At 36.4% G+C, this 24358-nt stretch overlaps 1 protein-coding gene across 3 annotated transcripts in view; it reads left to right on the top strand.

Annotated features, from left to right (window-relative positions):
• The window catches only part of LOC149221318 (uncharacterized), a 119963-nt gene extending 107047 nt beyond the window's left edge, over positions 1–12916 (top strand). Inside the window, exons 5-11 of one of the 3 annotated variants that reach the window (XM_089385078.1) lie at positions 9846–9991; positions 10114–10158; positions 10266–10372; positions 10534–10625; positions 10745–11032; positions 11842–12318; positions 12611–12916. In XM_089385078.1, coding sequence (XP_089241204.1) covers positions 9846–9991; positions 10114–10158; positions 10266–10372; positions 10534–10625; positions 10745–11032; positions 11842–12318; positions 12611–12622 — 1167 coding nt within the window. In that variant the 3' untranslated portion in view covers positions 12623–12916. The other 2 variants (XM_089385077.1, XM_089385076.1) reach the window with 2 other exon arrangements.
• The last annotated feature ends 11442 nt before the right edge of the window (positions 12917–24358 follow it).

Genomic DNA, 24358 nt, shown 5'->3' with positions numbered 1-24358 from the left:
ATATTTACTCGAAAGGGACCAAGTTCTTCTAATCTACTCCATAGGTTGTTTCTAGGAACTGTATCAAAAGCCTTTTTAAAGTCCACAAAGCAATAAAAGAGATTGGATTTGTCATTGTGGCATTCCTCCACAATGATCCTAAGTGTAACGAGGTGGTGCGTTGTTGAGTGATGCCTTCTAAAATCCGCTTAGCCTTTAGCTCACTTACCTTCACTTTCAAGCCATATGTTCAACTTCTTTTCTAAAATAATACCATATAACTTGGCTAAGAGAGCACTGATCATAATTGTTCGATAATTAGAGAGGCTATTTGTATCCCCACTTTTAAAAAAAGGGATAATGAGAGTCTGAGTCCATGGTTTAAGGAACCCTTTTTATTATTTATTTTCTATTATCATTAAGCTTTTTTGAATTATTGATTTTAAATTATTATTATTAATTTATTAATATTATTTTTTTTTATAATTTTTTTCTATTTATTTATTATTTTGACTTAGTGATTAATTTATTTCCCCTTTTTATTATTTATTTTCTTTTATCATTAAGCTTTTTTGAATTATTGATTTGAAAATATTACTATTACTATTAATTTTATTTTTATAATTCTTTTCTATTTATTTATTATTCATTGACTTTTAGTTAATTTTTATTTATTTATTGTTGATGATGATGGTGGTTAACATCCCACTGAGACCAAACTTTGGTCTATTGGACCTAAAGAAACGAATTATTTAGTTTGATTTAAGATTTTATTCCTATGTTCAAAAAGCTTGGAGAGAAGCTTCCTGAGCTCACTATAATTTTGACAACGTAAAAGACTAGGGAGGTCAGTATTGCAACAAAGATTTTGAAACTGAGATCTAATGTGGTTGTACGCGGGGCACTCTAAGAGGAAGTGATTTTCATCCTTGATGTTCGTATTCTCACAGAGATGGCAGAACCTTTCCATCCATGGTGTTTTAGGAATTGCCCAACGACCCGTTTCACTATGAAGCTCATAAGAGTTCGTTCTAATTTTGGCTATATTAATTTTCTTCTTTGAGCTAGTTAAAACAGAGAGATACTTTTGATCTTCTAGGGTGGGGTTGATGACCTCCTTATAATATCTTAATTTTCTTTTAGCTGCTAAATCTTTCTCACACCACATTTTTTATTTGAACTTAGAAGTAACAATATTTTTAATGTTATTAATGTTTTGCAATGCAACATTCTCGTCGATATCCCAATGGTTTAACCAGGTCCTGGTGTCTTTATACCAACGTCATTTGAGCCTTAGGTGGTTTTGGTTGGAATTTAAAGCTAGCTTAGGAAGTCTATGGTCTCCTGTGTTATTTTGTGCTAGTAGAACAGAGGCCTAGTCATAGCTAGAATCTCGATAGGGGAAAGACCCACTTCTATAAGGAGAATAAGATAGGGTGTATTGCTTTTAATTTTGAGGTTACACGTTATAAAACGATTCTGGATTTGCTCAATCTTTCTCCAGGGTTCTCTAAAGATGCTACAAACCCAAACCTCACATCCATATAAGATAACCAGAGTGACTAAAGTTTCATAGAGGAACTTCTTTCTATCCCACATTATGAGGTTTCCATTTTACAATTATTTTCAAGACCGAAATAAGCTTTCCATCCCCCATTAATCCTTTTCTCAATGTTATAGTTCCAGTTGAGCTTGTGATGAATATCAATTCCTAGGTACTTGTAGGAAGACACTTCCTCCGAGTTACTATTGTCATACATAAAATTAGCGTAAGTGACCTTCTTGGATTTGATAATCATAACTTTTGTTTTGTCAGTGTTAACAATCATACCCATGGTAGAGCAAAAATCCTTAAGAAGTATAAGTTGCTTATCAAGATCAGATGGGCACCTTGCAAGAAGAACAATAACGTCAACGTAGAGAAGAAGGATGATAACTATCCCAGCTAAGATCGTGCTAACACATCCTGCTTTCTCTAAACAACCTTCTAGCTTGTCGATGTAAATGCCAAATAGGGTAGGGGAGAGGGGGAAACCTTGTTTAACTCCGATATTACACTTAATATCTTTCGACCACCCCTCATTGCTCTTTAACTTGGCAATTACATTCTCGTATAACCTTATAGCAGCAGCTCTCAACTCAAAAGGAACCTTTAGCTCTTCTATTTTGTTCCAAAGGTTGTTTCTAGGAACCGTATCGAAAGCCTTTCTAAAGTCCACAAAGCAACAAAGGAGATTGGATTTATCATTGCGGCATTCCTCCACAATGATCCTAAGCGTAATGAGGTGGTCTGTTGTTGAGTGCTGCTTTCTAAAACCCGCTTGGCCTTTAGCCTGCTTACCTTCACTTTCAAGCCATATGCTCAACTTCCTTTCCAAAATAATACCATATAACTTGGCTAAGAGAGGGTTGATCATAAGTGTCCGATAATTAGAGGTGTTACTTGTATCCCTACTTTTAAAAATAGGGATAATGAGGCTTTGAGTCCATGGTTTAGGGAACCCTTGCTTGACCGCTTGATTGAAAAGCTTGTGAATGTGGGGGGATGAGGATAGGGCCTCCAGTTTTTAAGATTTTCGCCTGGTAACCTTTAATGTCCTTAGCGTTCCCATTAGCCAAGCGATTAACCCCAAAATCAGTGTCTTCTAATAAGAAAACTTCTTTCGTTGTGAGCATGGCTTCAAAGTTATCCATGACACTTGGAGATTCATAAAGCTTTTTAAGATAGGAATTTCAGTCGTGTAAAGCAATTTTATTATTATCTTTAGTTTTCCTAGTTAAATCTGCCTCTAGAATTTCGTAGGAGCTACCTTAGAGAGGTGTAAGAGATTCTCTTGTCTTTTACGAATATATTGCCTTTTTTCCTTTTAGTTAGGACTTTGTATATTTTTATCTTGCCAATTTTAAGAGATTTATCAACAACTTCCTTAATTGCTCTCCTTGCATTTTTACAATCTTTTTCATACCATGGGTTGGTTTTGCTATTTCTTTTATTACTTGAAACTTCAATTGAGAACTTGTTAATAGAATATGAGAGGGTTGTAGTAAAATTATGATAGAGATCTTCTATGTTGTCTATACTAGATAAAGGAAGCGAATTAGTTTTTAATTCATTTAGAAAGAGATCTTTTTTATTTCTATCAAAGATTAACTTCTTTTGGCTATAAGTATTATCCTCTATGGGATCTCTATGCATGACAAAATTGAGAGTTATATGTAAAGGCCTATGATCAGAGTCAGACTCGTGGTCGTTTAAGATGTCAAAATTTGTTATTTCATTGTATAGAGCGAGATTGGAGATAACATAGTGTACCACGCTGCTACCAAGCCCATGGATGCAGGTCATCTGGCTAGAATTGGGCCACTTCTTTAGACTGTTGCAAATTATGAGATCCTGAGCACTACAGAGCTTGACTAGCTCCGTCCCAAACAAATTCTCCCCAAGGTATTCAAAGCTCCTTTTGTACCGGCTCGCTAGAGGAAGGTCTTCATCTAACCAAAGAGGATTAGGGTTGGAATGATTGCTTAGAAAAATAGCTTGGTTGCTTGAAGTTCGAGCATTAAAGTCACCCATTAAAAGGATATTGCCTTTATTCCTTAGGCTAGAAATATCATTCTCTAAACCATTGTAAGGACTATTTTTATCCAGATTCTTTTTCCTATAGAAGTTAGAATTGATTGGGGAAATAACAGATTGATATGTAGGTCTCTTTATCATAAATGTTAATAATTTCTATCCAACTATATTGGTTGTAAGGGTTGTTTTTATAAATTTTAGCATGGAGAGAGATGTTCTTCTTAATGTAAGAAGCGATACCCCCAATGTCTCTACGAGGATCGCTTATTCCAGGTAGACCATAATGTAAAGCCATCTATGTTAGGGACCTTAGATTCTTCGTGCTCCCAAGTTTCAACAAGCAAAATAATATCAACATCACCTGAGAGATCCAACTTAACTTGGGGCCTTTGTTCCATGGAAAGCCCAGACAGTTCCAAAAAAGAATCCGGAACATATTAAATTGCTATTTATTATTATCAGGAGGATCGCTTATTCATTAGCTTTTATTTAGTTTCTTTTATTATTTTCTGTTTTAATTCGTCGATCTTTTTCTTTAATTTCTATTTTAATTTTTAAATATTTTAATTTTTAGTTTTCTAACTTATGTTTTTCATTATTATTTATTTTTACTTTAGTTTCTATTTAAAACTTTATTTTGTTATTTTTTTTTTTTTTTAACTATCCACTATGGTTTAGCCATTCATCTATATTCTGATGATAAAAGTGATGGATAAATTGTCTCTGGAAAATATTTTATATAAATTATAAATCAAGAACCTGCATTCTCTCAAAATATCTATCTATATATATGTGCTTTTTTTATTTATAATGTATTTGATTTTAATTTTAAAAAAATGTCAATTAAAAATTATACACAGAAATCATTCCGCATCTCTTTTGAAATCATTTAAATATAACATAAACATTTCTTAGCAGAAGGCCTACTTACTAGAAATAGCGCGGGTTTAAAAACCTAGGCTTAGATATTGGATGATTGGTTGTGAAAGTGAATCGTAGGATCCATTTGACTAATAGAAATGATAGATGCTTCACCGTCATCACGAAAATGACAGCGGGTATGGAATCCTAGTTGTCAAGCATAAATGTACATGTTTCATTGGTATGGAGTTTCTTTTAGGTGAGGATTCTCCTTAAAAGCATGAGTACGACATGATATTACTGTATACGGTTGTTTTACTTTCTGATGCTATGACTAAATATTAATATACCTGCACAGATTTGCACAGACATAGTAAGAAGTTTTAAGTTTGAATGGATTTTCAATTTTGTTTCAATAATCTGTTGTGTGCAAGTGGGTGATTTCGACTGCCCACTGAATATGGATCTATAGTGGAGCTACTAGCTTCATTGCCCTTGTCACTTGGCTTGTCTGACCTTTTCTTGCTAACTCATCTCCAGCTCTTGAAGCTCACTGATAGGGTTCAAAAACAGATCAGAAACTGAACAGGAAAAATACATTTGGAAGGGAAAATGTCTATCCACCAGCTAAACTTTGTGATTGACTTAAAGACTTTCCTCACTTTGTCCAGGTATTATGGGCAACTTGTAAAACCTTTCAGTGTAATCCTTATTGACCTTTCTCTTTGCCTTCAATTCTACAATTTTGTCAACAAAGTTATCAAAGAATCAGCTTGCAGAATTTTAACTTTCAATTTTCTGCCATCCGGACCCAATTTCTGATTTTCTCTTTATCTAGTTGCTGCTCTCCAACTACAGGGGAGTATGATACTTCATTGACCTTTTCTGTTGCCTTGCATGTGCCTGAAAGAGCTATCTGACATACATAGTGGTGCCCTGGATTAGATCACCAAACCTGCGAGAACCAACCCTCCCTAACTACCTCTCCGCCTAACCACTGCACCACATTCATGGGAATACTTAGTTGCTGCCTATCCAACTATGGTTATCCGACCACGGCGATGTATGGCCTTACCATTTCGCACACGCAAATTTTAATCTGAGAGTATATTTAATTTTAAGCTCCAGTCATCTCTCGAGATCTTCTGGACAACTTGTAAAACATTTCAGTGTAATCCTTTACAGACCTCTCCTATTGCCTTGAATTCTGCAATCTTTGCAACAAATTTACTCAAAAAATCATCTGGCAGAAATTTAACTCCAATTTTGAGGCCATCCGGTCCCAATAGCTGATTTTCTCTTTTACCTAGTTGCTGCCTATCCAACTGTAGGTTATCCCACCACAGTGATGTATAGCCTTACAATCTCGTACACGCTAATTTTAATATGCGGGTATGTTTAATTTGATGAAACTGGAAGAACTTCTCCATCTTCCCAATCCAGTGCAGGAGTTCCTCAGGGTTCAGATTTCCGTATACTCCGGGTATGGAATTTGGGTATGTTTCCCAAAATTGTAATCAATACCCTGATCACTCTTTCTTCCGGTCCAAGTTCCCCTTTTTCCTCTTCGCTGGTGGTTTGCTGGTCTCTCTCATATCACTTTCATCATGTAATTTGGCTGCAATTCATTTTCGTTGGGCTATTTCTATGGCTCAAATCTTGCTATAACCGTTGTTAATGCTTACTGTTTTTCAGCCCCATCTTTGCTATGTGGTCTGTCTACCTAGTCCAACAGGAATGCATCCTCTCAGTGCCATGCTGCAACCTCTACACTTTCTTTCGTGCAATTTGTTTCGAAGTCTCTTCTTTCTGCACTATTGCAGACTCATGGGTCGCCTCCTCTCTACCGCTTTTCAAGCCCTCACAGCATCAACCCAGCAATTTCTTCTGTGCGGGCGCTGTCTCTTCAACAAGATGTATCCTCGCTTGTGCCACGCTTCAACCTCTACACCTTCTTTCCTACAATTTATCTCGAAGACTCTTCTTTCTGCACTAATGCACACTCTGTACATCCAGGAGTCTCTTCCTCTCCACCACTTTTCAAACCATCACAGTATCCACCCAGCAATTTCTTCTGTGCGGGCGATGTTTCTTCAACGAGATGCATCCTCTATGCGCCACGCTATACTTTCTTTCCTGCAATTTATTCGAAGACTCTTCTTTCCGCACTATTGCAGATTCAAGAGTCTGCTCCTCCCCACCGCTGTTCAAACTTTCACAGCATCTACCCAGCAATTTTTTCTGTGCGGGTGTTGTCCCTTCAACCACTCTATCCAACTGGACAGTGAAATTACAGTTGAACTTAAAACTGGCAAAGAAAGAAACAAGAAATTTGATAGAGAAAAGAATCAATGAATTTTTGATAAAAAAAAGAATAATCAGAGGATAGAAATGGTAGCTGAACTTAAAATTGGTAAGGAAAGAAGAAAGAAAATTGATGCAGAATAGAATTAATGAATTTTTTTATGTAAAAAAAATACAATTCAATAAGATATATTGAGGGTTGAAATAATATAATAGTGAGTCTACTAACGAATTTAGAGATATTAATAAATTTAGAGATACGAACCTATTTAATATGATTTATTCATGATTGAAATAATATAGTAATGAATCTAGACATGTGAAGTGATGATCAATAACACCTAATCCTAATTTATTAGCCATGCAGTGATCAGCTAATTGTCTCATGCCAGATTAGTAAAAGTGAAACATACACTTGTGAAATTAATGAGATTGTCATGCATGACTTCACTCAATCATTAGTTTCAGGTAACTATCTCATGTGAATGGAAATTAGTAAAACTCAAACAGTTACTTTGACGGTCCAAAGCGCTCACATAGCCTTTCAGGATATCAAAGAGATATCTTTTCACGGCCCATGAAAAATCCGTCATCGTTCCTGACCCTTGATTTGTGATCAGTGAAATGGCGTTTAGATACACCAAATCTTCAAACGAAAGGTTATTTGAGTCACAAACATGAACCAGATCCTCTGAGACGAATATGAACAAAAGAGGGAATTAAAGGCACGTACTTTAATATCCATACAGACTAACCATAGCCAACGTGAATTTTTGAATTTGAAAGCAAAACTAGAAACTTAAGGAGACCATTTTTTGGTGGTTTGCGCAAGACTGCCTCTGAGCCTGCTATTCTTCGGCATCATATTTAGTAACATTTCATTCATGACGAAGTGTAGGATAAGGAGGCCAAGATGTTTTATCGTGTCCTATATCAAATATAATCGAAACCTATAACCAAATTTGAACTCCATCGGTAGCAGTTATAGGTGTTTGTGTTTCCTGGAAGATATTCAAAAGCTTTCACTGAGTGTTAGAGTCTCCACCAGCCTCTACGACCTACGACCTTCACTTTTCATGGAATTTCCCAAGTAGGTTTTCACTGAGGGAGTGTTAGAAAAAGTAGTTGTTTTGCTGTTATTCTTTTGGGCTTCAAATTTATTTGGACGGTGAAAAATGCAGAATCCTGAAATAATAATGTTTGAATTTTGTTTTTATAGATTGAGCAGCATCAAAAATCTCTGATACTTAAAATATTAAATCTCTGATACTTAAAATATTAAAATTTGACAATCATAATATCGAAATTTTATCAAAATTTCCAAAAATTTTCTTCAACTCTGTCAGCTTCTTCCAATTATTTTGACATTGATTTTACTTTTACTTTTAATGCTTTCACTACTTTAGTTGTAAATTAGGCAAAATATTTTTTATGCTTCTAACTGCATTAATGCGGTATTACTGCCGACATAAAGGCAATGTCTGTGATCTAAATGAATGAGATACAGAAAAATAATATGTTCATGTTCTCCAGTTGCTCTAAATAGCGTTCTTCAGCGGCTCTAATTTCTATTGGACATTGTTTAATAAAATGAGTGAAATATTATCACTACATTGTTTTTCTACAGCATTGTTTGTTGTCCCTGCCAGGTCATCCTCTAAAGAGCGGTGTTTTTCTCCTGTTTTCCTACAACATTGTTTGTTTACTCCCTGCCAGGTCATCCTCTAAAGAGTGGTGTTTTTCTCATGCCAGTCTGCTCTTGGGAGTAGGTTTTTTTTTTTTTTTTTCCTGCTGTTTTAGGTCTTGGAAATGAACAGTTAATCTTTTACAGTTATTTAGCAATAGCAGATAAAATATAGATCTATTACGTAAGCTTCTTTTGGGTACCATTTAGCCACAGGTATTTAGTGATGACCAAGTTCTAATAGATCTATTCGTTCAATCTGCTCTGTAACCAGAACTTTGGGTCTCAGAACCATGCAATTGTAACTATTTTTTGTTTTATTCAGTCTCTGCTCTGTAACCAGAAATTTGGGTCTCAGAACCATGCAATTGTAACTATCTTTTGTTTTATTAATCAAAGATGGTGTGTCTTTTTCTTTGAAATTTTTTTTTTCCATTACCGTACATGATATAGTCAATTTCTCTCCCAGGAATTCAAAGATTGCAGTGTTAAATGTCTCTGTGAAGAATGCATCAAAGCATAGTCCCAAAGAAAATGTATACACCATTTCTAAAGCCACATAAAATAAAAGAACTTTTCTTGTCAAGAATTTGGCTTCTGTCCTGGATTACCGTGTCGATTGTAAGCCTAAGGCCAATGGCCAAAATCACAAATAAAAAGAACCAGTGTATTTTTTAGTTAACAGAAGTCTTGTGTAATTAAGAATTACAGAAATTTATATTCGTAAAGTTCATGTTCATTTAAGATGTTTCCAGCTGTAATATTTTTAGTTTTTTAATGATATTTTAAAACATCTTAAATATTAATAAAATGCTTAATTTGTATACAAAATTAAGTCTCCTTATTATATTATATCGTTTTATTATATGATATCATCATATATATTTAGTTTTTGACTATATATATAGATATAGATATATGTAGTGGTTGTTTTTTGGTTTTGGTAATTAGAGAAATTTGTGAAATTTAAAAATAATTTTATTTAAAAAATAATAAAAGATAATAAATTATTTTGTTAGAGGATAATAGTCTGTGTGGTAGTTAACAGGTTCATTTTTTATTCATTTACCTTTTATTCTTCTTAAAGGTGTATGACAAAAATTTGAACGAGTTGAAAATCTTAACTAATAAAAAGCAATATGACCTGTTAATCTATACCTTAGAAAATTATTATAAATATTTCACATAAATTGAAAAAATTGCAAAACTGAATCGGTATTGAAAAAATAAAAGAAGTAACATCACCTGGATCCATCATTACTGCTATTGTCTCTAGATTTCAAGCAAGTGTAAAAGATCTATTCCAAGTTCGCCTGGTTAAAAATGTAAACTGATCCATTGGTAGCATATGTTGTTTGCTGATAAAGAAAATACTCTTTTTGAAAATGGAAAGCAGATTGGTCTCTCTTCACTCACTCATTTTTATTTCAAATAATTCAGACGAGCAAGCTCTCTAAAGAAGAGTTTGTGCATATTCTCCGTCGTCAAAGTACTGGTTTCTCTCGTGGAAGTTCCAAGTATAGAGGCGTTACCCTGCACAAGTGCGGGCGATGGGAAGCCAGAATGGGTCAATTCCTAGGGAAAAAGTAACGAAAACTTCTACTTCAGAAGACTTGTAATGATATTATTTTTTCAATCAATCTCCTACAACTAATTTCTGACCCGTTTGCCTTGAGAGTCTAAGTTAACTGGTTTATCATGATGGCAGATATATATATTTGGGATTATTTGACAGTGAAGAGGAAGCTGCAAGGTATACCATTACAATTTAGCTCAGGCACATTTTACAAATTTACTGTCGAATATATACATTTCAAGGATCAATTCTTACATAAATGGACTTTGTATCTGCTCTGCAAGGGCATATGATAAGGCTGCTATCAAGTGCAATGGAAAGGAGGCAGTAACAAACTTTGATCCTAGCTTATATGAAAAAGAAATTCTTGAAGAAAGAAGAGAGAGTCAGAGTATGTGTTTCCCTTATTAACTCCATGTTGTTTAAAACTCTGTAGTTTACATTAGAGGTTTAAGAAGAAAGATCCCATGTAATTCAAAGGTTGTGTTCCTTCCTCCATTGATATAGGCATGAAGCAAAATATTACTTATTTAATATACTGGATGCTTACAGCTTCTACAGGTTGTGACCAGAATTTGGACCTTAGCCTTGGGATTGGTCATGTTCCAACACAATTAAAGAAAAGCCCTTCATACAAATCTAGGGTAATGACATTATTTTCCATGGGCACCTTTACAGGCCATGCTATGTTTTGGAAAAATGGAATTCAAAAGAATTTGCTTCAAGAGCTTTCTCAGTGTTATTTCTTTTTAATGATGATCAGGCAGAAGAAGACAGTCAACTGAAACGAATTGGAGGTTCAACCTATTCGAACCATCCACAGGATTCGAAGGTTTTGTCATGTCTCACATCTAAATGGGGCGAGAACGCTGTACCGGAGTTTCAGGTGTTGCCTCGTGGTCATGCCGTATATTGGAATTCTCAGGTGCTGCAAGTTCCAGAGGCCATGAAATACAAGGAATCTGAAGCTCACAGGAGTGAGGATAATGCTTATGAGCAAACTGCAACATCAGGGAGCCAAAAATATCCTGACCATCTCGGGAACTGCAAGGTATTACTCATGACAAGTAATTGGGAGAGAGGATGAAAAGCTACTTTTCTTTTCAATTTATTATCTTTTAACCTTAAAAAAATAAATCACAGATTCATAAATTAGCATACAGATGCATTGAGAGGAATGAAAAGCTACTTTTATATTTTAGTTAATTATCTTTTAATCTTGAAAAACAAATCAGCATAAAAAATATTTTATCCCTGCTTTGAATCAATCCATCTTATCCTTGAGTTTTTTTTATCTGTGAGAAGTTTTCAACTGATTCTTCTTCTTTTTTTTTTTTTTATCTGTGAGAAGTTTTCAACTGATTCTTCTTCTTCTTTTGTAAATCCTCCCAAAATAAGATGAATCTATGCTTTATTATAGTTACTCTAAATTTCATACAAAGTTATGTAGTGAAGTGGATGTACATTTTTATAATATAATCAGATTTAGAATGAGTATCCAGGTGTAAATTAGTTGGTTTAATTGAGATTTATTCTCTGCTATATTATAGATTCAAACATTATAAAAGAAATTGAAAATGAAAATCACTATCCTAATCTGGTTTATACTCAAGCTAACCACCCTGAAAAATAAAAATAAAAAATAACTGAAAAAGTAAACATAAAAAATAAAATAAATAAATAATCAATGTTAGAATAAAAACTTCCTGCATCAGGTATTGCTTAACAGGAACTATTATATTTCATTCAGCCCTGTTTATTTTTGCAGGGATTGAATATAATTGAGAATTTGAAAGAGCAAAGCTTTGGAGTGATTGACAGGAACTATTATATTTCATTCAGGTCTGTTTGTTTTTGCAGAAATTGAATATGATGGAGGATTTGAAAGAGCAAAGCTTTGGAGTCCCTGCATCAACTGTATCCTTTTGGCCTATGAAACAACAACAATCAGGATGGACTTGGCAACTGCATGCTAGGGGACCAACTAGTCCAGTATTCACCACCAACAAATCCTCCTCACCAGGATTCTCACCGCAAATCCATACAGCATTCGTTCCTTCAAAACACGGGTCTCACAACATGGGATTACAATGGGCAGCGCAGTCGACTGATCCCTGCATGGTTCAAACCCCAAGCCCACATCTGTCAACTCGTCTGACCAATGGAACTGATTCCAGCGACCATATGGTGGGTTCAAATCTTGATTTTCCAGGCAAGAAGTGGAAACGTTTAAGCGTCCAATGGGCAGCGCGGTCGACTGATCCCTGCATGGTTCAAACCCCAAGCCCACATCTGTCAACTCGTCTGACCAATGGAACTGATTCCAGCGACCATATGGTGGGTTCAAATCTTGATTTTCCAGGCAAGAAGATAAAAAGTTTAAGCGTCCACAGAGACAAGTAGACTAGTAGTCTCGAGATAGGGGCATTAAAAGTCTTCAAGCTGGATGCGTTTTTGAATTCTCGCTAAATCCTGTATTATTTTGATCGCATTTAAATCTATACATATAATTAATTATGATTATATCAATATTGAAGTCAAATTAGTTCTTCCAAAACAGCCTTACATTGATTCATTTCTAAATGTAAATAAAGAGGCCTGATCTTTTCTCTTGTGGTGTTTTCAGCAGTTTCAACTGTAAACCGTTTTGCTCTGGAACCTAATACATTACAGGATTTAATAAAAACCATAATTTTTGAACTTGGAGTTGCGTTTTAACATAAAGCAGTCTGTAGCTAGAGCATCCAAGGCAAATTGGCTTCCTTTACTTTCCTGAAAAGCGAAGTATATATACACACAAGGTGCGTTTCCTTCATTTTGCAAAATTTACTATCAGTTTCGCATTTTTAAAAGTGCAATATGGAGGGATCTGACCGTAAGATGTCAGAAATGTTCAGTAAACTGAGATACACCATTTCGTATTTTACATTTCCTCTTGCATTGGTAAATACAAATTGCAGAAGTCTAACAAGGTGTAACAATTTCGCCGGATTCTGGCAGGATTTTTTTTATAAAATCTGACAAAATATTTAGGAAATTTGGATTACCGCGCTGTTAAATTTTAAGTGATGGTTGAATCTATTTCCACTATTAAAATTAGAAAATGAATTCAAAACTAAAAAATGGATTCAAACATTCCTATAGACCATTTTAAAACTAATTCTAAATAAAAATGACCATCCTCGCAACATGTTGCCTCGGTAACAACGCCAGAATTTCATATTCGGCTTCCCAAGGAAATCTAGTCACATGGTTCTTCATGGTCCCGACTCCCATCCCACATGCCAGGGGCATTATGCCTTTATTTCGAATTCTCTGGTCCAATGGAGAGCCACATGCCTTTATGACAGGACGTAGCTGGTCCCTACTACCCTGAAATTCTCTGGTCCACTGGAGAGCCACATGCTTCTCGGAAGTGACAAACAGTACGGCTTTTCGTACCGCGTTCGAGTTTTCTGATGGCGGATCTTATTTCCACTTCTATTGTAAATTTAATGTAGGATGATATGCGGAAGCTATAGCCACATGTGTTGTATGTAGCTATCGCCCTCGCATATTCGGCGCATTAAATTTATTAGATATATCTTTTGCAATAATACTTTTGCAATAAACTTGTGTGTGGGGAATTATGACAGGTATAAAAATGGCATTCTTAGTACTGTGGCATCTCTTCTGCGAGGAATTTGTAGGGTGAACAATTTGACAGGGATGACGATGGTAAGAAAAGGACGTTTCGGGGTATTATCAAAACTGTGTAAATTTTTTGTTGTCAGTAGAGCGTCAGTATTTTCAAGCATATAAATAGTATTTTATGTGACTTGGAATGGTAATTTAATTTATATGTGTTTTTTATTTTATTTTAATAAATGTTTTATTTAAAAATAAATTAATCAAAAATTTATATTATTTAAAAGGAAGATTTAGAACATAGATATTTTGAGCTAAAATAAATATTTTGTTTTGTTTTCTCGTGTTAAGGAGTGTTTTGATTTTGAGATGTTTTTAAATTTATCAATTTAAAAGTCAGAGAAACCTAAATTATAATGATTTTATTTATTAAAATATGTTATATTTTAATTTTATTTATTATGAGAAATTAAATGATATGTATAAGAAGAGGTTAAATAATATGAAAGATAAAGATTTTTTAAAATTTGTTTCAATTTTAGTCCATTTTTTCCTAAGTTATTTAAGAAATAGAAGAAGAGATTATTTTGTAGAATAATGATAATATTAAAGATTTTTAATTTGGAAGTTTAGATTAACCATAATTGTTTTGTAGGGTTGTCTATGTTTCTAGTCCATAAGTAGATCCATTATCAAGATATAAACAATATAAATATAAAAGCAATAGGAAATTTTTTTTGAAGAATGCCAGCTATGAAGACCTAAGGAAAATTTTTAATATCTAAAAGTGTGGGCCAACAAAAAAATCTAAAGTTAATTTTTTTAAATAACTAATGTAATATAATATTAATATAAGCCCACAGGGCTTTGGATTGACAGGGAATGGGTGTACTGCTAAGTTACTCGAGATAGGTCACCCATTCAAATCCCCTGTGGGTACTTAGGTAGTATTATATAGAAAAATAATATATATATATATATATATATATATATATATATATATATAATAAATATGCACATGTTATTAAGAAATTTAAGAGTAATGTTATGATATTGTTATTAAATTTAATAATAATAATAATAATAATATAAAATTTAATAATATTAATTAATTATTTCATTTCTACTCTCTATATAATATATATATTATAGAAATATCTCATACAACATCGAGTTGAAGGGTTCTCAAAAGGAGCGAGGGTTTATGTTCAGAGGCGCCTAGGGTTTGACGTTCATGGTGTTCACAAGGGGAGGGAGCGGTGCCACTCCTGTCGAAATGTAGTAACAAACAAGGGAAAGGGGATCAAGGCAAGTTTTGGTGGTCAAGCAGAGGTTATGTGAGAGAATGTCCAAGGTACGGCTGGAGTAGGTGGGAATGGGTAGAGAAGAGATGACGACAAAGGTCTGACAGGAAAGCAACCAAATCAACAGCGTCAACAAAAGTCAAAAGGCTCCACAGGGTCGTGTAAGCCAAAAATAGGGTTGATCTCGGCATCATTGATCATTGATCCCGAGACTCGGGCCTTCAGAGATTGTATGAGGTCATATTTTGTTATATGCAAGTTTATGGGCCTTTGGCCCACAAAAAATGCTTTGCGTGACTGAATTAAACAGCATTGGAAACTGAAAAGGGAGATAGAGCTACATCTAGGGTCTAAAGGTTTTTTATGGTGTTCTTCGCCAATATGGAATAGAGAGACCGAATATTTGATGACAATCCCTACTTTTTTGCATCAGTTGATTTTATACATGTGGCCATGGATGGAGAATTTCACTCGAAGAAGGAAACCTTTACCAATGTCCCAGTCTGGATCCAACTGTACTCCCTTCTCTTGGATTATTAGCTTCCTTCAACTTTAAAGTTAATAGGAGACGCAATGGGAAAATCTATTAAAATATCGGAAGTAATGCTACGAGAAAGATATACATTGTATGCAAAATTTGTGTGGAAATGGATGTTTATGAGGCATTCCCTGAAGCAGTGAAATTAGAGTTCAAAGATGAATTTTGGCTATAACTCGTGGACTATGAGCATATTCCTTTTAGATGCAGAAGATGCCATGAACATGGACACCTGATAAGGGAATGCACGTTAAATAAAGAGGAGGAACATGGCAAAGAAGCATACTAAAGGATGCAGACGAATTTGTTAGACCTGTTATAGACATTTTTGTGCCTTACAGCATGAAGCATGAAATGTCCATAATCTAAGGGATCCAAAGTCCCTAAACATGTTGTTCCTACCCCTAGAGGAACAAGGTCAGCAAACCATAGCACTGAATAAAAGTTCTCCACCTGAAAACACTCAAAAACAAGGCAATTCTGGATCATGTCAACTGCTCCACTGAGCATCTGCGCTGAATGTCAACTGCTCCATTGTCTACCTGCGTTGAATGTCAACTGCAAAGAAGGCTACCTGCATTGGGCGAGTTTGGACATGTGGCACAGTCATTCCTCAAGGTGTCAATGCCCAGGAAGCTTCCAAAATGACACTTGGATCAGGGAATTCGACTGATGATGAGTAAGAGGATCTAGATCTCCAAGTGGAAGCAAGAACCTCCAAGTGGACTCAAGAACTGAAGAATAACTGAAGTGAGAGAGGACACTAGTCAGCTTCATGCAAGCCTCAAGCTGACTCATCCTTTCTCCAAAACTCCTATATATAGATCTCTCTCATGAGGTCTAAGGAAGGCTGGAATCTTGTGAATGTAAGGAAGTGTTGTTGGTTTGAGTTTAGAACTATTGGGTGATTTGCTTTGAAGGAGGTGAAGAGGAGATTTCTTTCTGCTGGGAAGGTGATGCTGGATTGGGCCTTTATGGTTGTATCACTTCCTGAACCTTACTTCTTCCATTAATAAAGCATTTGAGGTTCTTCTATATGCATGTGTCTCAATGGTGTGTTGTTATACTTGTGTATTTGATTTATTCTAATCCTTGAATCAATTATGAATGTATGCTTCTTGTAGTTTCCCTCTCTTGCCATTTTGCAGGATCTTGGTGTAGCTGGGCCAGTGAAAGAGCAAGGAATTGAGGGCAAGCAGCAAAGAGAGAAGATTGGATCAATCATTAGCGGAAGACATCGGTTAGTGGATCTCTTTCTTCCCTCTCTTACATCTCATAAAGAAGTAATCTCAGATAGCTTTGCTTTGATTGTTGCTAAGGAACTATCACCCTTAGAGTGGGATAGGGTCATTCCGTATTGGATACTTTTCCCAACAACAAGACCCAACCCAACGGGTAGAGAAAATAGAAGACAACAATAAAGAAATCAAGGAGGGAGAAAACTCAGAGAAATAACTTTGAAAGCCTATCCGAAGAAAATCCATAGGGTTAGGGGGTTGAGGAAGAGGAAAATGGAGGAAAAGGGGAAAGGAAAGAAGAAGAAATGTTGCAACCGATCGAAGAGAATGGACAACAAGGGGACATCCTCTATATATCAAAGGATTTTGAGGGAGATGTAGAAATGACCCCAAGCGAGCTAGGAACAAAGGACCCAAAATCTGTAGGAAATAATAGAATGGGAAGGTATTCACTTCCAGAATATGGTGGAGCAAGCGAGAAAACAAGGACTAAAAGTTATCCATGCGGATCAAATAGATAGAATCCAACATCTTTACTTGATTAAAGAAGAGACGAAATAAGGGGCCAGAAAAGATCACATTCAAAAATTTGGGAGTGAAAGCAACGGGATCTTAGACGATTTTGGTACCATGACATAAGCAAAAAAAAAGGGGGGGAGGAAGTCAAACAACGTCGTCCCCATGGAGCTGGGAGCCATGCTAATAAATTCAGGTAAGATGAGAGCGTAAGCTCACCCACCCTTAACCGTAGTTAAATCATGAAAATTTTAACATGGAATATAAGAGACATTAGTAGCCTAAGGAAACGTCTACTTAGGAAGAAGATTAAAATGAAACAATGAGATATTGTTTTCTTGCAAGAGTAGGAAAATCAAGGAATTAAGTGGGAAATTAGGGAGAAGGTATGATATAGTGGAGGTTGAAGCGTTGAGTTTTGCAGGGGGATTAGCGATTGGATGAAACCCTTAATCTTTGATCTTACTTGATTCGAAAGCAAAAAGGTCATACTTATTGATAGAAATGTAGGCTAGAGGGACTCCATGTACAATGGTGTTTACAAATGTTTACAAGCCTCAAAGAACGGAAGAGAAGATCAAACTCTTTCAAGATCCGAGTAACATAAAAATTAGAAAAGGGCATCTCCCTTGGGTTTTGGGGGGAGACTTCAATATGATAACCTCTCTATCGGAAAAAAAAAAGGGGGCCAAAGACGAGTAGACCGAGATGTTGAAGCATTCAAGGAATTCATAGAGGCATTCGACCTCATTGATATGGAAACCGCTAATGGTTGCTTCACATGGAGTAACAAGTGGGGAGGGAAGCATCAAGTTGCATCCAAACTTGACAGGGTTTTAATTTTGGAGGATTTATTGATGAGAGGGGTAGGCGTGGAAGAAATTATCCTTACCGATGGAGGATCAAAACACTGGCCAGTGATATTAATGATTGAGATGTTAGGTACGCCAAAAAATAATCCATTTAGATTTTAAGCCTTTTGGTTGAACCACCCTACCTTTATGGAGAATATCAAAAGATGGTAGGGGAACATATCCTTGCAAGGGCCTCCAAAATGTACACCTTAAGGGCAAGGTTAAAACATATCAAGTTGAAATTAAAACAGTGGAATAAGATAGAATTTGGGAACATAAAATGGAAACATTACAATAGATGCTAATCACAGAATGCTACTCAAAGGAAAGTAGAGGAGAGGAGATGCAGTTACGGAAGCAGTGGAGGGATAGATGTAGACAAGAGGGAATTCTATGGAGGCAAAAATCTTAAGTGTTATGGCTTAGGGAGGGTGAGAGAAACATTAAGTTCTTTCATCAATCAACGATAAATCATAGGAATTAAAATCAAATCCTTAGAATTAAGGATGAGAGGGGGAAAACCTATGAAGCACATCAAGATATCAAGAATGTCCTGGTTCATTACTTCCAAAAAATAGCAGAAGAACCCCAAGTGGATAGATGAGAGAATATCCACGGGATAGTAAGGCATATCTCTAAGTTGATCACGGAAGAACACAAAAATAATTTGAACAAGTCGGTCTCCATGGTCGATGTGGCCCTGACTGTGAATGAAATGGCTAATGGAAAAGCCCCTGGACCAGATGGATTTACTATTGATTTCTTCAAAGCCTGCTGGGAAGTAGTTAAACATGATATCTATGAGGTGGTGGCAGATTCTCAGGAGTCAACAACGATTCTCAAAGCCTTGAATTCGACTTTTATAGCCCTTATTCCTAAGGAAGAAATGACCAACACCCCAAAGAAGTTTAGGCCAATAGCCCTATGTAATGTTCTATACAAGATCATATCCAAAGTAGCGTCCAACAAGATGAAAACAATTCTTCCATGTCTGATCTCGGAGGAACGGTAAGGTTTTTCGAGGGGAGACAGATTTTGGATAATGTCATTCTCGTGCATGAAATAGCACATTCGTTCAAGACCCATAAAAAGGCAAGTGCGATCACGCAACTAGATTTTTCTAAAGATTATAATAAGATTAGTTGGGAATATATGGAATCAGTGTTAGAAGCATTTGGTTTTGATGAACACTGGATCAAATGGATTATGGCACTAATCTCATCACCCAACTTTTCAATCTTGATTAATGGAGCCCCGACAAAACCTTTCTTTCCATCCAGAGGAATTCGGCAAGGGGACCCATTGTCTCCCTTCCAATTAATCTTAATGATGCAAAGCTTAAGGAGGGCAATTGGAGCAACCAATAAAGGAGACATAAAGGGCCATAAGCTGCATGAGGATGGTTAGGAAACAACGCATCAACAGTTTGTGGACGATACCATGATTCATGGCATTCCTACGATAAAGGAGGCTTAGTCATTCAAAGGCATCATGGACACCTTCATGGTGGCTTCAGGTATGGAGTTAAACCGGTCTAAGTCCATGATTATTTTCTTTAACACCCACATTGTTATCCAAAAAAATTTAATAACTATTTTAGGGTTCCAAAGGAAATACCTCCCATCAAAGTACCCAGGGGTCCCCCTAACAGTGCAAGCTTGGAAGAAATCCCATTGGGAGAAAGTAATATGTAACCTTGAAGACAGGGTTAGACAATGGACGGTGAGAGCCTTGAACTTGATGTGTTGGCTAGTCCTGGTAAAGGAGGTGCTTTAGGATATCCCAGACTATACTCTATCCATCCTGACTGTGCCTAAGGGAGTGCTCCAAACAGTAAGAGAATTCCAGAGAAATTTGTTGTGGCGAGGGGCAGAGGAAAAACGAAAATGGGCATTGGTGGCTTGGAACACGATTTCTAAACCAAAATATGTAGGAGGCCTAGGGCTCCAAGATCCAGAGATAAAAAATAGAGCAAATGGAGCCAAATTATGGTGGAAATGGTTAAAAAGAGTGGAGACTCCATGGACAAAACCATGGAAAGAAAAATATGCCCCTAATTTCCAAACAAAAGACCTAGTTAGGCTCTCAGGTTCAATCCATGGGCCGGGTATATGGAATTTGTCTTGCAATAATAGAAATACCATATAATAGCATTGCTTCTCGAAAATAAGAAATTGAAAAGAAGCCCTATTCTAGGAGGATGCTTGGCAACATAAACCAAAATTAAACAAACATGAATTACTACCCCTCCAATTAACCTTGGACAGTCATGGATACAAGGAAGTCCACCAATTCTAGGTACAAGGATTGGAAAATAATAAATGGGGACAATGGAACTTAAACATCTTTCAACAAAAAACCTTGATGGTTCAACAATCTAGAATATCATACAGGAACTTAGAAAAAGACAAATCCTAGTGAACAACGACCAAGACTAGCTTAGATGGGGACAAAAAGAGGGGGGAGAGTTCAACCTTAAGAAAGCCAAGGTATACCTCAGAAAAGGACATAATGAATCCAGTGACCCATCATGGAGAAAAGTTTCGTTGGCTCCACACTGGTTGAAAATTAAAATTTGTATGTGGTTGATTTTGCATAGGAAGGTTCTAACCTAGGAAAATTTAGTAAGAAAGGAATCAAAAATGTATCTTGGTGTTGTACCTGTGAGAATGCGGAAGAAAGCCTTAATCACCTTCTAAACACTTGCATCTATACTGAATCCCTATGGGAGTGGTTGACCCTCATCTTTAGACAAACTGACCGAAACAAGGAAAGCATACAAGAAACCATAAAAAATGGCGGTTGCAGTATACTAAAAATGAAGTGGTGAATATGACCTGGAATTTAATTCTAGGATTCATCCTTTGGTCAATCTAGGAGTGCAACCACCACATATTCCGTGATAAGAAGCTCCCATTTGAAAACCTGATGGAGGAAATTCGTTGTCAACTTAAGGAGATAATTATTAGTAGAGGCATTCAAACCTCATAGGAACAACCCTCCCCTCAAGAAGTGATAATTCTAAATTTTTCTGACATGGATTACCTAGCAGTCTAAACCATAAACCCAAAGAGAGACATATATAGTTGGGTTTTGTAGTGTGGTTGTCTTCCCCGGAAGGTTTCCTTAAACCGGACTTTAACGGGGCATCCAAACCTAGGTAAGGCAGGGGCTGGATGGATCATTCGAGACTGGACAAGTGAATTTTGAAGACTATATTTCATCAATATGGGACAAGATTAGAACAATGAAGAAGAATTCCAAACCCTGAAGCATGGGCTGGAAAAGTTGCGTTGGGAAGAAATGGTGAATATGATAGTGGAATAGGATTCTACGCTAGCTATCCAAGTGACACATCGATTGCAATGTGGCACAAAACTAAGAAAAGTCACGAAGAATTAGTGCGTCACCCAGTTAATCCAACTGATATATAGACACATGGAGGTGTTGAAAACCATGGATTTCACCTTGGTTCATCGCTCGACGAACACGTTGGTAGACAGGGTGGAAAATGTAGGGGTAGAGAGTGCCAGATAGATTGCTAAGCTGGCGTCAGAGGACCTGTCAAAGGGTCAGCTAAAGGAAGATTACTGAACACTGGTGGAGTGAGATTACTCCACGTCAAGAAGGTGGGGAGACAGACAAGAGGTGGGCCTAGATTTGGTTAGAGACCCACCTGGAGATATGAATGAATAATGTTTATTATGGTAAGACACGGAGTGGCTCTTAAGGAGACGAGAAGGGGTACGTGTTTACAACATATAGAAGAAGTGACGGCTAATGATGGGAGGGAAAGGGATTTGGATTCAAATGATCATTCGTCAGAATTTTGCATTAATTGGAAAGGGTGGCGTGAGGAGTGGAGAAGTACGAAGCCCAGAGGGGAGGCATACTAGAATAGGACCATGGTAATAATGATTCTGTACAAACCGATTGAAGGGGTGAATGAGAAGGAAGATGCCCCAGATTCACGTGATTATACTGTAACATCGTTGGAATGCTGAAGTTACTGAAAATAGATGAGGAAGGGGCTCAAAGTACGGGGTGACATGACTTATTATATATTTTTCCTTTATAGAAGGGGTTGGACGACACGTAGGATTTATAGAGATAAGACCAAAGCTAGAAGGGGGTGTTACGGCGAGTGAGAGTCTGTTATTTTGACAATTAAGTCTTCTAAGACTACAATGGCCAAGGGACGCAATGTTAATGGCAAGCTGAGGGGTTGGTCTCGCACGAAGGCTCAGGGTTCAGTGGCTATTAAGAAGCCGAGGATGGAGGATGCAGCGAGGGAGGCTGCGATAAACTATCAAGGGATTGCACCCCAGAAAGGGAAAGAAATCGTGGAAATATGGGAGAATGAGGTTAGGAATCTGCGAACGGTTGTCCTGGATAGCCAAATTTAAGAAGAAATAGCCTAGATTATAGACACTGAAAAATATGGAACGTGGATGACGGTGTATCATAAAGAACTGGAGACAGTGTGGCATGTCAAAACCTAAGTGGGGAAGCTGCAGGCAGAGGTAAATGAGGATAAAACTAGGAGGAAAAATGGAGAACCAGCTCGAGTTGAAGTTGATTGAACATAGATTGAGTTATAGAAGAGACCCTCAAAAGGGTGGTGAATATAAAATGATGGCAAGACAATAGGATTGAAGACATGAATAAGATGTTCTCCATCTACCTAAAATCGTGGAAATCTAGGAGAATGAGGTTAGGCATCTATGAATGGATGTCCCAGATGGCCAAATTTAAGAAGAAATAGATTGGTTTATAGACTCCGGAAAATCCCAAACGCGGATGACAGTGTATCATAAAACATTGGAGACAGCATGGCATGTCAAAACCTTAGTGGGGAAGCTGCAGGCAGAGGCGACTGAGGATAGAACTAGGAGGAAAATGGAGAACCAACTCTAGTTGAAGGCGATTGAACAAAGATTAAGAGTTATAGAAGAGACCCTCAAAAGGGTGGTGAATATAGAGTGATTGCAAGATGACATGATTGGAGACATGAATAAGATGTTTTCAATCTACCTGAAATATATCCACAAATTTGATAGCTCGTTGGGGAAAGAACAAGGAAATCTAGCTCGTCTGAGGAAATATAGTGGAAGGGAGACTACAAGAGCAGGCGGTCGTCAACAGGCGACAGAAGGAGAGGGGGTGGCAATGACAGCAACTCCAATAGAGGGAGCAACACTTGCGGCTGAAAAGAGTGTGATGGAAGCAACACCAATGCATGTTGTCAAATGATTATGAATCTAGCAATTTTTTTGCTTTGTTTAGTCGTATCGCTGCTTAAGCCATAGAGTAGTTATAGTGTGCTGGTTGGATTTGTAGCAGTGGTAGAAAAGTTAATTGTGTAGATCTATACAAGGAATACCAGAGACAAAAAAAACTTATGGCATGTATGGTTTAATGTGTGGTTAAGACTATCTTTTACTATAGCTAGTATGGTTTCCAATTTGGTTAGTTGGCTGATTTTTTGTACACTACGATTATCTAGTAATATAAGGTTTCTTTACTGACTTACAAAAATATAAATATAAATATCATGTAATATAATGTAATATAATGTGAATATTATTAGATGAGGATACTAATTATTATTATTGTTGTTGTTAATATTCTAATTAATAATATTATTATAGTGTTAAATGCAATCCTAAAGGGAAAGGAAGTAAAGTGGAATAGAAAGGGAAGAGGGATGGTGATTATGGGTTAAAGAAGAGCCTGATGGGGCATAATTTAAGAATTTTCCAAGTTCTTAAAGTGGTTAATAATGGGAATCCAACTGTTGTTGAGTTCTAGGCCATTATCTTTGTTTAGATTGTTAGGGCTTTTGATAATCTCCAAGGCTTACCTAAAGTGTCTTGTCAAATAATGGTTTTCAAGGTTTATATGGTGCTTTTCTTTGAAGGAATGCTTAACAAGGTTAGAAGAACGAACATGCTAATGTTTGATGTCAGTGGCATGTTATTTCATTCTGGTTTTAAAGGATCTTTCGTTTCCCCAATGTAGCATTTACTACATGAGCAGGTAATTTTATAGATACCTTGGTGTTGATGTGGGTCAATGCTATCTTTGGTGGATCTCATTTCTTGATGGATAGTTTTCATAGGTTTGAAGGCGATGGAGAAATTCTTATTTCTTAAAATATTGGTGATTTTGTCAATTACACCTTTGATGTATGGAAGATAAATCCTTTTGCATAGTGGTTGGGGTTCATGAGGTTGGAGCCTTCTTTTCTATTTAAAATATGATGTAATAATATTAAAGATATTACTACATCAAATTTTA

This window comes from Pinus tabuliformis, chromosome Q, assembly GCF_031772625.1.
Source record: "Pinus tabuliformis cultivar Carrire ecotype Pingquan chromosome Q, CPIR1, whole genome shotgun sequence".
In the NCBI taxonomy this organism is placed as follows: domain Eukaryota; kingdom Viridiplantae; phylum Streptophyta; class Pinopsida; order Pinales; family Pinaceae; genus Pinus; species Pinus tabuliformis.
The sequence above is the reverse complement of the archived record's forward strand: the minus strand, read 5'-3'. Positions and strand labels throughout refer to the sequence as shown.